Here is a 15481-nt window from a genome sequence, read left to right as displayed (position 1 = left end):
GCGATTTCCGGGAACCCGTCAGGAAGAGACATAAACAAAACAAACCCCAAAGCAGCATGGAGGGTCCGGGCCGGAGCGGGATGGGCGGCGCCCCCTACTGAGCCATACCTTTGCCCCGCTGGGTCGGGGGGACGCCAGGTGAGGGAGCGGCTGCTGCAGCAGCCTCGGGCAGGGAGGGGTCGTGGGGGTGGCGGTAGCAGCAGCCTCTGACAGGGCGGAGGCTGTGGAGACTGTTGCACTAGTAGCTCCTGGCAGGATAAGGGCTGGGGGCAGCGGTGTGGAGGCTGGTGCAGTCCTTGGCGGGGCGGGGGACTGCATTTATTGCTCCTTTAACCCAGCAGAGAGGTACAGGGACTCCATCCAGAGTAGATCAGGAGAGTCGCTGATACACACAAGGAAGGACCGGGGTACTGAGGCCAGGACAATCCCAGGGTGAAAAAGGGGTGTGTCTGCCTCTGATTCCCTCTCCTGGTTTTGGAGAGGCGTATGGGATGGGGGAGGTACCACGCGGATAGAGAAGTGGAGGGCAGCAGACACTTTCCCGTGCTCCTTCAAGGGGGCGGTTGTTGGTAGTATGATGGGAACAGCCCCGTGCAAGGCAGATGCCTGAGTTTCTCTGCTTCTGAGGTTTCCGACCCGTTGGCACAGTGATTGTACTGCTGTCGCTTCTTGGGCCTTTGGTATGTTTTGAAATGAATGGCTGCAAGTTAGTAGCAGAAGGAGTTGAAAGAGACTGCAAAGGAAAGCAGCAGCATGTGCAGGGGCGTGCACTGAGTTAGCAGTGGCCTGTCGGCTTCCATTGCAACCTACATCTATCAGGCGTTTGTGCCGTGGCAAGGGGAGCAGAGCCTGCACTGAACGATCATGGGGATTAAAGCACCTTCTCTCCAGGGGCTCTGTGGGTTCTGGTACTATGGATGAAAGGATTGCTTAGCCCTCAGTATATAAGGGATCAGTGCAAATAGGGGAGACAGGCGACAGCTGGGTGGGAAATGGGTGAGGGAGTCTCCCAGCTCAGCCCTGTGACTCTATGTAACTAGTTTGGGGATGTGTGGGCTCCCGGAGGAGTCTTAGGCTTGTGACAGGCCTGGAAACTAGCTACCATGGAGATCCGTCCTTATTTCCTCTCCTGGAGGGGGATTTGTGGGGCGAACCTAGCTGCCTGCGAGCCTCCTGCCCCATCTTCCTAGTCCAGGAGAGAAGAGTAGCTGCCTATGGGCACCCCAGCGGGGGGGATGGGGGGGGGTGAGGGAAGCCCGCTCCCCCCATGCCTTGACGGTGGAGTTGGTGAGAGTAGGTTCCCTTATCCATTCCCTCTGAAGAGCAGTAGCTCCCCCACTTCCTTTCCTTTGGGAGTGGGGGGGCGGCACTGCCTAGCTGAGGAGCCTCTGAAAGTGATTTGTTTACATGTTGCCTCACACTAGCTTGAAAGAGCCGCTGGGCGGATGAGTGGCGGCGGCTCGGGCCAATGGGTGCGAGCTTGGGAGGTTGGGTGGCCAATCAGGTTGGGAAGGGGGTGGGGCGGGCTGTGTCACGGGTTAGGCTGCGTTCGGTGCTGGTTGGTGGGGCGGCCATGTTGGCTGGGAGGTGTGTTAGTGGGTCAGGAGGAGGGGGCGAGGCCCAGGCACAAGGGCTTGTCGCGGGGAGACCATGCCTGTGGGGGCTGAGTCAGAGGTGCGGGAGGCAGGCGGGCTCAGCCAGGGGTGTGCTAGGAAGGGCAGCTCCCTTCCCCTTTGAGGTGGCGGGGAGAGGCACAGGTAGGGCTCCGGACGATGCAGAAAGGGGAGATGCCTGACCTAGGTGATTGGGCTGGAAGATTGAGCTCCTGCTCTCTGAAGCCAAGGGGGTGTCAGGAGGCACATGCTGGATAGGAAGTAGCTTACAAAACTAGTGGACCATCCCCTCTGCTGCTGTGACTATCCCACACATACCCAGACCAGCCCCCCAGTTACCCTCTGACCCAGGGCGGACCTAATTCCTTGCTGTCACTCGCAGGACTTCTCATGACTAATATTTGTTTGTTTGTATCAGGAAACTGAGGGTAAAACATCTTCATTTATTGTTAAGGAGACAGACTCTCTGTAACTTGGTTCTTTAAAGTTATGTTCTCTCTTTTCATGCTTAAACCCTCCCTCCTTCCCCATGAATCTTTTCACTTCTGGCTTTTGTAAATGAGGCATAATCATACACATTATTGGTGCTCTACAAAAAACGTTTGATCTAAAATTCAGAAAATGTCATAAACTGTTTACTAACTATTCTAGAAATGTGGAGTTTAATCCAATATTAATCTGAATTACTTCCCTTTTAAAGCAAATTAAGGTGTTTATCCAAGCATGAGATTTCTGATCATCCTTCCTTCCATTCTTTTCTTATAAATAAGGAAATATTAACATTCCATGAGATCATTCCTATAAGGAGCTTTGTGTTGCTGGAAACTGGCACAGAGCCTTTTTCAAATCAACAGGTCATCAAATAGGTAGATTTCTGCCCCTACAAGGACCCTCCTCTACTTCAGTGGGGCTTTCAGCTGGCTTCTGCTTGCCAGGGAGCTTTTTGTATGATTAGGGACTTTTTTTTGTGAACTACTGAACTTCTCCATCCCTTTGAGTTATGAGACATGCCCTAATCTCATCCCTGTGATTTGACAAAAACAACAAGGAGTCCAGTGGCACCTTAAAGACTAACAGATTTATTTGGGCATAAACTTTTGTGGGTAAAAAACCCACTTCTTCAGATGCAGGCATTATATACTGACACATGAAGAGAAGGTGCCACCAGACTCCTTGTTGTTTTTGTGGATACAGACTAACATGGCTACCCCCTGATACTTGTGCTTTGACAGTTCGTTAATACAACTGTGGTATGTGCATAGGTGAGGCACACTGGGTTTTTTTTTTAAGGATTATTTTCGGTAACTGATCCAATAATTAGTGTTTTAATTTCAGGACCAGAATTCTTCTACCTTTCATGCTGAACTAACCAATTAAAACAAATTTTGCAGTTTTTTCAAACTCCAGTATAGACTAGATACTTTATTTTAAGTTTGTAACTGTACACACTGAAATATTAATTTCTGGATTGAAAGCACAGTAGGCCTGTTTTGTTCACAGTGTAAATAAGGGGTAACTCCTTGAAGTCACACTGGTGTAAAACCAGCGTAAGTATGATGAGACTTGACTCATGGTCTTTCAAGCTGTAAGAGACTTGAATTCAAAATACAGTAATAAAAAGGTGGGCTGACATCCAGGTTGTTTACGTCAGACAGCTTGCTTCTGAGCACACCTGAAGAACCCTTGTGGGTTTTTTGAATTATAACATTTGCACATTTTTTTTGGAGTAAGAATAATAGATGTAGATACAGAAGTTTTTTGGGGGATCTGGTGCATGTTCAGTGTGGGCATCCTAGATAAGGAGTGGAAATTGCTAGGTCTGAGATATTTTAGGTGATTGGTATACTTCGGATTGCCAACTAACCTGGTATGGTTAATGTTGAAGGAAAGTGGATAATGATCACATGGCCTGTAAAACTCATTGCTGGATGGTATAGCTCCTGGAGTGAGAAATGAATTATAATTCTCAGCACTTTTCGAGTGCTGTAGAAACACTAGCTAACTTATAAAGGATTGTCTGTGTTTGATAGAGGCATTATTTAGTGATCAGAGGAGACCATCTCTGATATACCATACCACTTAACCCTGTACCCCAGTTTTCCCAACTGTACAATGAAAAAATTATTTATCCAATCAGAGATTCCTTGAGGATCAAGCATGTAAAACCCTATGAGAACTATTTACTTGAGGTACAGTAGAACCTCAGAGTTACAAACACCAGAGTTAGGAACTGACCGGTCAATCAGATACCTCATTTGGAACCGGAAATATGCAATCAGGCCGCAGAGACAAAACCAAAAAAGCAAATACTGTACAGTACTGTGTTAAACACAAACTACTAAAAATAAAGTGAAAGTTTAAAAAGATTTGACATGGTAAGGAAGCTGTTTCTGTGCTTGTTTAATTTAAATTAAGATGGTTAAAAACAGCATTTTTGTTCTGCATGGTAAAGTTTCAAAGCTGTATTGTTGTTTTTCAGGTGTAAACTTTTGAAAGAACAACCATAACTCTTTGTTTAGAGTTCCAAACTTTTCAGAGTTAGGAACAACCTCCATTCCCAAGGTGTTCGTAACTCTGAGATTCTATTGTAACAGAGAATAACCAATATATAGGAAAATCTACTTAACAGATTGGTGCTAGGGGATGATTACTTGAATATATTGCCTTAGGCTTTAAAGTGTAGCCTGTGCCATAATTCATTTTAAGAAAAAATAAACACTTCTGTTTTTGCTTATTTACATTTCCTGCAGGTTTTTGGATGGCATGGGCAATTGGATTATATTTTTATTATTTGTTTGATAATGGATAAATTGACTACACTTGCACACTTTTTGGCTATAAAATATGTGAGTTTGAAGCATTTTGTGTTGAGACGGCAGTTAATATCAAAACTTTTTTTGTTTTCTATAAATATAATTCCACAATACAAGGGCTTAGAATAAATTTACATTTCCCTTCACCCGGGGGTTTTCTGAGCATTAAGGATTTCGTCCTTCTTTGCGCCCCTCACATTCTCCTCAAAGACTCTGCTCTACACCCTGTACCCTGCACTGGCAGAAGAGTGGAGATGATGACTTCATATTCTACATCTCTGTAGCATTGCTTATGCTAGGACAGTCCTTCCAAAAGATCAGTTATATAATTGCCTAGTTTTGTGTTCGTTTTCTCTCTTCTTTGTTCTGTTTCTAACAGTGAATTCCCATGCAACATAAGCAGAAGAAACCAGTTTCATTATTATCTCTTGTGAAAGTAACTCTTTTCTAGTTTTACAGTACTTGAATAAAATCCATATACTAATTAATCCCTTTCACATTTAAAATTGATTCCTAAAAAGTATTAAAAGATGTTAAGAATTAATTGAAAGCTGCTAATAACTTGCCTGAAAATAGTGTAACCTCTAGCACAAGGATCGGCAACCTTTGGCACACGGCCTGTCAGGGAAAGCTGCTGGCGGGCCGGGACAGTTTGTTTACCTGCAGCATCTGCAGGTTCGGCCGATCACAGCTGCCAATGGGGGCTGCGGGAAGTGGCGGCCATCATATCCCTAAGCCCACACCGCTTCCCGCAGCCCCCATTGGCCTGGCACAGCGAACCATGGCCAGTGGGAGCTGCGATTGGCCGAACCTGCGGACACTGCAGGTAAACAAACTGTCCTAGCCCGCCAGCAGCTTTCCCTGGTGGGCTGAGTGGCAAAGGTTGCCGATCCCTGCTCTAGCACTTGTATTTTCATCTGTATTCAAAATAGCCCTTCACTGTTTCACTAGATGCGGTAATTCTACTTAACCTGCTGCAATTTTCCACTTGGTCTGGTGAGGTTTTTCTTGAATAAGATGTCCATGCAGTAGGTGTTCAGAGGAAAGTGATGCTGGTAGTATTAGAGTTTTAAAGATGAATGTACTGTAGTGGTTAGAGCAAGAATATGAATCAAGATATCTGGGTCCTATCCCCAATTCTTCCACTGACTTGCCATGACCTGGAGCAAGTCACTTAACTTCCCTGTACTTCAAATCCCCTGTCCTTTTAGAAGAGAAATAATGATGCTTACCTTTTGAGATCCTTGGGCTTAATGTGCGATTGTTTGAAATATGTTGCTATTAGCACCTACAGTGGCAAAACAGTGAGGCAGGTGGGGCTCAATGATTTAAAAATATTAATTAGTCCGATATGTACGTTCAAATACCAGCCCCTTTGCCCACCCCAAAATGCTCAGAAAAGTTAACATTTTATTACAAAAGGGATAGGTGGTTGGAGGGGTTTTTTTGACTCTTAAGTCCAACAGTATTGTTTAAAGTCTCTTTGAAATATGACATGCAGTGAAAAAGCAGTGATCAGTTGCTGGCGTCTGTTAGTCTGCTTATGTTATATGCAGAAATGAAGAATGCCCAAGTAACCTTTGACCTATTTGGCTGAAATTCTTGTATAAGGATATGTGTTCAAATAAACTATGAATTTAGTCTTTATAATCTAGTACCATACTCTTCTTGTTTACTGTAGTAGTTTCTTAAAGTTATTAATAGTATGGATCACTGTTTTTTGCTATTAAAGCCCAGTGGATGCCTGCTCGCAGACAAAGCGTTCTGTTTAATACAGTGGTGGGCAACCTGCGGCCCGCGGGCCGCACGCAGCCCGTCAGGGTAATCCACTGGCAGGCTGCCGGACACTTTGCTTACATTTGCACAGCTGTCTGCAGCTCCCAGTGGCCGCGGTTTGCCGTTCCTGTCCAATGGGAGCTGCGGGAAGTGGCGCAGGCCACAGGGACGTGCTGGCTGCTGCTTCCCACAGCTCCCATTGGCTGGGAACGCAAATGTAAACAAACTGGCAGCCCAGCAGCAGATTACCATGATGAGCTGCAAGTTGCCCACCACTGGTTTTAATAGTACCACATACAGGTCTTGAAAACCAGTCTGCTTTTTTCACCTATCATAGAATATCAGGGTTGGAAGGGACCTCAGGAGGTCATCTAGTCCAACCCCCTGCTCAAAGCAGGACCGATCCCCAATGCTAGTACTGCTGCTGCTAGTCATCTATGCTAGTAGACTTCATCCTCAGGCCTAACAGGTGTTTGGGGAAACTTTCAAGCTATATTTCTTCATCTTCCAAATCATGTACAAATATTAATATCAATAAAATATTGATTAGTACACATGGAAAGTCATGCAAACATGTTTTCTCCTCCCTTTCTTCTGGTATTAAAAATGGAACTTTGACATATTAATAGCAGCTGAAACACTTTTCATGATGGTGAAAATGTAATTGTTTATGTAATGTACTTTAACGCTGTAACTAAGTGCTTAGCTGCTGTGATAATAGGCACTGTGCAAATCCTTAACAAAAGATATAGCTATACTTACTACTTTTAAACAGTACAAAATGCATCTAACATTACAAACATTAAATAGCAATGTTGCTCATAACTGAAGTACAAAATTCATATTGCAGTTTGAGGTGCACTGTATATTGTAAAGTTTCAGAGTAGCAGCCGTGTTAGTCTATATCCGCAAAAATTTTGAGCATAAGTTTTCGTGAGCTACAGCGGAGCAGAGCTGTAGCTCATGAAAGCTTATGCTCAAATAAATGTTAGTCTCTAAGGTGCCACAAGTACTCCTTTTCTTTTTGTGTATATTGTAAAGCCATTCAGCTAGATTCTCATGCAGTTGTTTGGAAACTTCTCTTTGGGGTTTCTTTTGAGTGAATTTAATGTTGGTGAAAGGTGATGGATTTACAATCTGGGAGAATAAAACACAGGAAGTGGCAATGCGAGCTCCCCTGCACTACCACATCAATATAACAACCCTGGCATTGGAGGGTCCAGCTTGAAAGTTGTCTCTGTGGTTCATTTAGCATTTCTATAAGATCACCAGCAAGATAAACACACTTTTCTAACTGATTATCTTCTAGGAACTGATTTTAGATTAATATTTCATTTTACAAACTCCACTGAACAGTGGTTGGTTATAACTTTATGATCACAACCCACCTGGGGCACCAGTGATTTAGAAGTGAAAGGGTGTATTACATTACCAATGCCCAGTATCCTTTAATGTTTATTTAAGAAATTAATGGAACTCACTTAAAGGGCAAGTGCTCCCATACAACTCTGCAAGTGTACTGATCTTCAGTATTACTTATACTCCTGTTTCAGAGTAACAGCCGTGTTAGTCTGTATTCGCAAAAAGAAAAGGAGTACTTGTGGCACCTTAGAGACTAACCAATTTATTTGAGCATGAGCTTTCGTGAGCTCATGCTCAAATTGGTTAGTCTCTAAGGTGCCACAAGTACTCCTTTTCTTTATACTCCTGTTGTAAGCCCCACTACAGTTCTTTCCATTCATTCAAATCTGTATTCAGTAGGCTGAATCCTGATCTGCAGCATCCCTGCTAGGCTGTTCTAGTGTGGTCTTAAGCACAGACTGTTTATAATGGATGAACTGTATAGTAGTTCTATGTGGATAAATGGGTCCTTTGAGATCCCCAAACTCATTTTACTTTCCAACCAATTCAGATTTTAAACCCATGTTTCCATAGACATTGTTGATTGGTGTATTAAATTATGATCTACCAACCCCAGAAAAAAGTAAGTGTGAATGTTTTTTTTTATCATAAAGATTTGATGATTCCAGGGAATTTAGGAATGGAAAAGAATAAAAGGCAGTCCTGCTCTATAGTAAATGTGGAGAACGCTGTAGACTAAGAATCTCTAACTGGGTCATTAGTTTGTGCCCCTCACTGTCTCTTTCCATTTAATTGTCTTGTAGTCAAAACTAACAGTAAATACCAAAGGTTACCCATTGAGTATGAACATTAGCATTTATCTAAGTATGATTGAAGTACCATCATTGAAGTGTTCTGATGAGATTTTGGACTAAGAAAAAAAACGTAAAAAGAATGATTATTTGAATACATTCTGCCTAGTCGAGTAAGGGCACAAGACATTTGAGAATATGACACTATGAGTTTATGTTGGAGACCAGCAACTACCATACTTGAATTCATGGAAGTTTGTTATGCTCCTTAATAACCTTTATAACACTTGCAGACTCTGGAGATTCAGGTGCAGAGAAGCTTTTGGGAAGTGTCATGTCAAATCATTACTGAACCCATTGCCATAGGGGTTGGGCGAAATTCTGCCCTGACTTTATACCTTGTGTATCAAAGGCAGTGGGGTTGCGTGGATTGTAAAAAGGCAGAATTTGGTCTTGACACTCCATAGACTTGCAGTTTCAGATATTCTGGTTGCCCAAAATCATTAAGATGCTGGCATATTAAGTTTATAGAAGATAAAATTGATCCCTTTGAACATACAGAATTGCAGAGAGACTGTGACATGCGGATTGGTATTGAAAGATGAGATCCATTTCCTCAACCCTGTCTCCCCTCCCTCATGCCCCCAGCTAGAAATATGAAGAGCCAGGCTCCAAAATGAGTTTCCATACTTTTTTAAAATTTAAGTTAAAGTGCAGAGTTTTGGTACTGCATTAGACTAATGAGCAAATCTATTTTGCGACCTAATGTGACGTTTCACAGCATTGAGCAAGCCTGCTCTGTAGATGTCTCTTCTGTGTGTAGTTTTCAGTGTACTGAGACAGACAAGGGCTGCACACTTGGTGCCCTGAGGCAGTCTGACAGAAAGTTTAAACATCAGTTGACACAAGTAAAAAAGGGATTGTTGGAAATATGAGGATAGAAAGAAAATCTTACTTCAGAAAGGACTGGTCGGTTTTTATTTGACATGTAGGCCCTAAAAGGGGTGGCTTCATTGGAAGCATTTGCATTATCTTAATGAGAACCTGTCTTGCCTAGTTAAAATTTGGGCTATTGAAACTTTGTGGTTTTTTATATTTGTTTTTGTTTATGTTTGTGACTCTGCGATTTAAAAACCACTTTATTTTGCTGTGGCAGGGGCTTTGTTTGCATTCTCTTTCACTTACCTTAAGATGCAAATGACTTTTTAAAGATACTAAATTCATGATACAAAATTTAGACTAACTCAGTGGGAAGGAATAATTTACCTTCCTGTGTTAGTTCATCTATAAAGGGATTCTTTTTTTCCTGGCACGTTTACTCTGCGGTAGGAGAACATTTCTAGTGCTATTTCTGCATTTAAAAATGAGAATAAACTTAAATAATCTGAGCAAGTGGCTTCACTTTTAGAAGGGAATTGTGTGCAAAATAAAACAATTACATTCAAAGAAATGGAAATATGTTTCTACTGATATTTCTGCACTGTTGTTTCAGGGTTGATAGTTGGGATTTCAGTTTAATGCTCATACAACACTGCTGCTGTCTGATTTATCTAGGCAGTGCACATCATTCCTTAAAGAGACTTTCATGTATTTGGGGGTGTGGGAAGGAAGGCCAATAAATATTTGGCCAAATTCATCCCTGGTGTAACAGTTGTCAGTGGAATTACACCAGGAATGAATATGGCTAGTTAGTTCTGATGTATAAATTGGTTTCTCCTGCGCTCACAATCATTTATCTTTTGAGCTTTTTGTCACGTTTGCACCAAATACTTTGCTTTTTCATAGCCTTGCTTCCTCATGCTGTTACAAATGCAGGAATGATTGGAAAGGAGCCCTTATTTAGGACATGCATTTGAACTATCCAAGGGACTACAGAAGATACTGAGACAAGGAAATTACTATTGAATAAATTGGATCAAATCAACCCAGGCCCAGGCAGAAGTCAGTGGAAGACATTGGAATTGGCTCAAACTTTAAGTTCGAATAGGAAAGTTCCCCTTTTTAATAGTGAGTGTGCCTGCTGCACTTCCCTTCTGCCACTAGATGTTACTGCATGAGAAACTGATTAAATTGTAGCTGGAGGTGGCTGGGCTGACCTTGTTAGAAAAGGATGGGGAAAACACTAAAACAGGTATGCCCTCAATATCCACTTTGGAAAATATGATGATTATGAGTCTCATTCTAGAATTTATTGACTTTGTGATATTAAATGTATGAAGAGTGTTGTTTGTATTGACCTAAAAGTGTGCTGGGCACTTTCCAGAGATGTGAAAAGACAGTCTCTACCCTGAAGAGCTCGCATCTAAATAGAGGACAATCAAACACAGTGAGCAAAAGGTAACGGAAAATAGTCTAAATTAGCAGCAAGGTTTGCACAAGTCTTGTTTGTTCCATGCTTTTTCATTTAAACTAGGGTGTGGGAGGAGAGAAGAACTAATTCTTGTGGCATGCTCCAGCATGAGGTCTGTTCAGTTTTGCGGGGGATTTTTGTTTTTTGCTCCCTCAGAAATGATCATGTTGGGATACTAACTTTTTTTTTCTGAAGGAAAAAAACCCCTGTGTTTGTCTCCTTTTTGTGGCACGTAACTTGTAGTGTAATAAATGTTAACTTTTGGTGTTTGGTCTGTTCATTTTACACAGAAGTCTACAAAGAGAGAAGAGCTCCATGTGCGTGAACTGAAGTTATTCCAGGGAAAACCTCTATCCCTTTCATTGCATGAGTTATATGCTACCCACTGACACTGAAGTAAAGCTGGAAAGGAATCTAAAAGTGAAGAAAACAAGAAGTTTGGAATTGGATTTGGGGGATCTGGGCTTGGAAATGCCTCAGGTAAGCCTGGTGTGTGTGTGTGTGTGTGTGAGTTGATTTACTTATGTAAAGTATTCCCTACACACACACACCCTGCTGCATTTTTAAAATTTATAGTTAAATTACAAGATTCTTTTGAGCTAACAAGGAACCTTCAGAAGAAGTATATAAATTATAACAAGTGAGATGCCTTTCCCAATCTGCTTTAAGTTAAAGCTAAGATGCTGAGTAGAGTCAAAGCTGTCCCCCTTGTAGGGTTTGGCTTTATTTAATAATAAAGTAATTATCAGTGGATAAACAAAACTAAAAGCTCAAGTCTTCTCCTCCGGTTTGACTGCTCTTAGATTCGTTAACTCACGGCTGCCTAACCCATACCCTAGGTACTCTTTCTAGAGAGCCACACTTACCCCTCTGTCTGTGAGCGTATGAGCCACCTGCAGAGTGAGCCAATGGAACACACTTACCATCTTCCAGCAAGATCACCACCTACTAGCAAGGTGGGTTTTCAGGCAAACACCACAAATTATGACCTGCTAGTGTCCTAATTCAGGAACCTCTTGTCCCGTTAATTTCAAATTTTATAGAAGAAATTTTGACTTCTACCAGTCTGAGTCGAGTGTGACTTCCTTTGTGAATTTTAGGGGGAGAGCAAAAATCAGGCTTATAGCAGTAACTCATTTTCAGCCTCAACTGCCATTGCTTCATAGTATTATTTCTGTGGCCAGTAATCCTAATCTAACTGCGGAATGTTTCTACACAAAGTTCCACCTATTCCCCCAGTAGATCTTCCATTACAAACCAATTGCCCAAATGGTAAAATCATCAGTCTCTACCCAGGATTGAAATAATTGAGATGTACTTAAAGCTTCCAGGACTAGAATAGTAAGGGTGCTGCAAGGGAAGATTAAGGCCCACTGATGAAGCAGTGGATGAAAAACTTTGGTAGTGCCCATTCACAAGAGTACTGACTAGAGTATTAATCTGTCACTTCTACAAGCATTAAAATATCACTAAGCTTATGTGCCTGTGCTTAATTTGTGTTTTTGATGATTTACCTGCTAAAAAAATCTCGCATGTCTCTCACCCCCAGAAAGGGCATCTCGCACCCCAGGTTAAGAACCACTGCACTAAACTGATAAGATCTGCATTTTAATTTAATTTTAAATGAAGCTTCTTAAACATTTTAAAAACCTTGTTTACATACAACAATAGTTCAGGTATGTAATATACACTTAGAGAGAGACCTTCTAAAAACTTTAAAATGTGTTTCTGGCACACGAAACCTTAAACTAGAGTGAATAAATGAAGACTCGGGACACCACTTCTGAAAGGTTGCTGACCCCTGATCTAGCAGCTACATGGTGGATACAAATTTTAGAGTGTCGTGGGTAAAAGCACTGGGTATTGTTAACTGGCTGTTTGCTTACATGTTTATCTAAAAGTCTTCCAAATGCAAGTATAGGACAAGTTCAAAGTTGAGGTATACGGGGTGTAGGAGTGCGCATGTAATATAATACATATATATTTATATAACTTTTGTAGCTTGCTTAACAAAATCAAACAATTTTGTTGTAGCCCAGCGTGAGCGGAATGGACCCTCCTTTTGGAGATGCCTTTCGGTGCCACACATTTTCAGAACAGACGCTGACGAGCACAGATCTGTTGGCAAATAGTTCAGATCCAGACTTCATGTATGAACTAGTAAGTTTGTTTTTTCCCTTTGTTTTTCCTTTTGGGTAGCATCTTCCTTTCCCATGTAAATGAGGGGATGGTCTGTAGGGAGCTGTTCAGTGAAGGTCTGCTGTCTGATTATTCACTATTACTTATTACTGACTTAGTCCTCAACCACCAGGCCACCAACTGGGATGTTTCACGTACAGGAAGCTGTTAAAACTAACTATCGGCAGAGGCTTTGGTATGTCTTATGTTCAGGAGCCTCAGATTGAGCAGATAGGTGTATCGTTGGCACTGCTGGGATGTTGTTTGCCGACATAAGTCCAAGCAGTATAGTCTTGTCTAGGAAAGACATTACATTCCCCCAAGTTGAAGAAGAGACACATGAACAGAACAAAATTTAAACTAAGCTTATGTTGGAAATAACCAATTTTTCCTATACCAGACACGCATGGACTAGGAAAAAAGATTGCTCATATTTATTATTTGATTGATCTGGCTAGAACAAGGTTCTTCAGGGTTGGGATATCTGGCATTGATGGTGGCTGGTACGTGGAGCCCTTCTTTTCTTGGTCACTTGCATAAATCTGACCCAGGTGAGCAGGGAACTAAAGTAGTTTCCATCGGATGGCTCTTTTATATGTGAAATGAATTGCTGGTCTTAGTCCAGTTCCCAGTGACCAGGAGTGCACACAATACAAAAAACCATAACACAATTGGCCGGTACCCTTGTTGGCAGTCTCCGCACAGAAGCCCAGAATTGATGGAGCATGGAAACTATGCTCTGACCTTTCCCCTAAAAAGATTCGTCAACATAATGCTGAGCTACTTGTGCTGTGTCTGGTTTTGGGATACAAACGCCTCATGTGCCATCAGGCTGGTACACTTCACCAGCACTCAATGTTTTGGGGTTTTGTTTGTTTTGGGGCTTTGTTTGTTATAGACCAGGGAGCTGGATGGGAGTATTTTTCTAAAATGTGCCTTGTTAACTTGTCTTATTGTGCACAGGACAGAGAAATGGACTATCAGCAGAGCTCCAGAGACAACCTCCTTTCTATGGAGGACTGCAAAGATATTGAAAATCTAGAGTCTTTTGCAGATGTCCTGGATAATGAAGCTGCTTTCACCTCAAACTGGGAGCAGTGGGACACATACTGTGAAGACTTAACTAAGTACACCAAACTAACCAGCTGTGACATCTGGGGAACAAAAGAAGTGGATTACCTGGGCCTTGATGATTTCTCAAGCCCATACCAAGATGAAGAGGTGATAAGTAAAACTCCAACTCTGGCCCAGCTTAACAGTGAGGACTCTCAACCTGTGTCAGATTCACTTTATTACTCAGATTCACTCTTCAGTGTAAAACAAAACCCTTTAACTTCTCTGCTACCTGGGAAAAAAATCACAAGTAGAGCAGCAGCCCCTGTATGTTCCTCAAAGAACATTCAGGCTGAGGCACCTTTGTCAGACTATGTTCAAAAGGCAAGCAAGCCCACTTCAAGCACACAAATCATGAAGACCAATGTGTACAATAATGAGAAGGTGAACAGTCACGTTGAATGTAAAGACTATGTTAAAAAGGCAAAAGTAAAGATCAGTCCGTTACCACAGAGCAAACCAGTGTTGAGCCAGGCACATGCAGATGCGGCAAAGGAGAACACATGCTATTGTGGAGCTGTAGCAAAGAGACAAGAGAGGAAAGGGATAGATTCCCTTCAGAATCATAATACTCCTATTTTGCCTTTCAAAGAGACTCAGGAGCTGCTCCTCAGCCCACCCCAGGAATCTCCAGGGCTAGTTGTGGGGGAGAGCAGCCTTTCTGCCAGCACATCTGTCTCAGATCCTTCACAGAAGAAAGAAGAGCACAATTATTCTCTCTTTGTCACAGACAGCTTGTGTGAGCAGCCAACCAAAGGAGACTCTGAAGAGGATGAGGAGGATGAGGAAGATATTGAAGATGAGGACCATGACGAGGGGTTTGGCAGTGAGCACGAACTGTCTGAAAATGATGATGAGGAAGAAGATTATGAGGAAGACAAAGATGATGACATCAGTGATACTTTCTCTGAACCAGGTTTGTTAAATTTTGTGGTGTATTAGGAGGTGGGCAACTCTCTTTCTGCCAAGCAAGTATTGGGGGAAATATGCTTTGGAATGATTTATAGATAGATATAGATGGTAACACTTTACCCTTACATAGGACCTTCCATCCAAGGATTTCAAATGCAAACATGAAACCTCACAGCACCCCATTAGGTAGGTATTCTTCCCATTTCACAGAGAAGGTCAAGGTCCCACAGAGTCAGTAATAAAACCAGGAAGAGAATGTAGAATTCTTGACTCCCGGCTTACTGGACACTACTGCATCCCTTTCCTGGGCTGGGATGTATTGAGTCAATCAATTGATAGTGGGATACACAGAGCCTTACGCCTCTGCAATAGGTTGTTCTTTTAGTATATCCAGAGAATTTTTATCCCCTGACAGTTGCCTGAGTAGCCCATGTGAAATCAGTTGATAGTCTGTCTAGATTCTACTGGACAATTGTCCATAATACACAGATCAATCCTATAATTGTCCCTAAATGGCCCCCTGTTAGCAGTCTCGGAGACCAAGCATTCAATGGGACTGTGGAGACAGAACTC

The 15481-nt window shown here is 42.3% G+C and overlaps 1 protein-coding gene across 1 annotated transcript in view; it reads left to right on the top strand.

The window, feature by feature from the left end:
* Positions 1–15481, top strand: part of CREBRF (CREB3 regulatory factor) — a 35077-nt gene continuing 19596 nt past the window's right edge. The window contains exons 1-4 of the mRNA XM_074960563.1: positions 1–138; positions 10996–11185; positions 12740–12865; positions 13847–14912. Coding sequence (XP_074816664.1) covers positions 11072–11185; positions 12740–12865; positions 13847–14912 — 1306 coding nt within the window. The 5' untranslated portion in view covers positions 1–138; positions 10996–11071. The remainder of the gene's footprint in view (positions 139–10995; positions 11186–12739; positions 12866–13846; positions 14913–15481) is intronic.

This window comes from Natator depressus, chromosome 8 (genome assembly GCF_965152275.1).
Source record: "Natator depressus isolate rNatDep1 chromosome 8, rNatDep2.hap1, whole genome shotgun sequence".
Taxonomy (NCBI): Eukaryota; Metazoa; Chordata; order Testudines; family Cheloniidae; genus Natator; species Natator depressus.
Note: the sequence above shows the minus strand (reverse complement) of the source record. Positions and strands in the feature narration are given on the sequence as shown.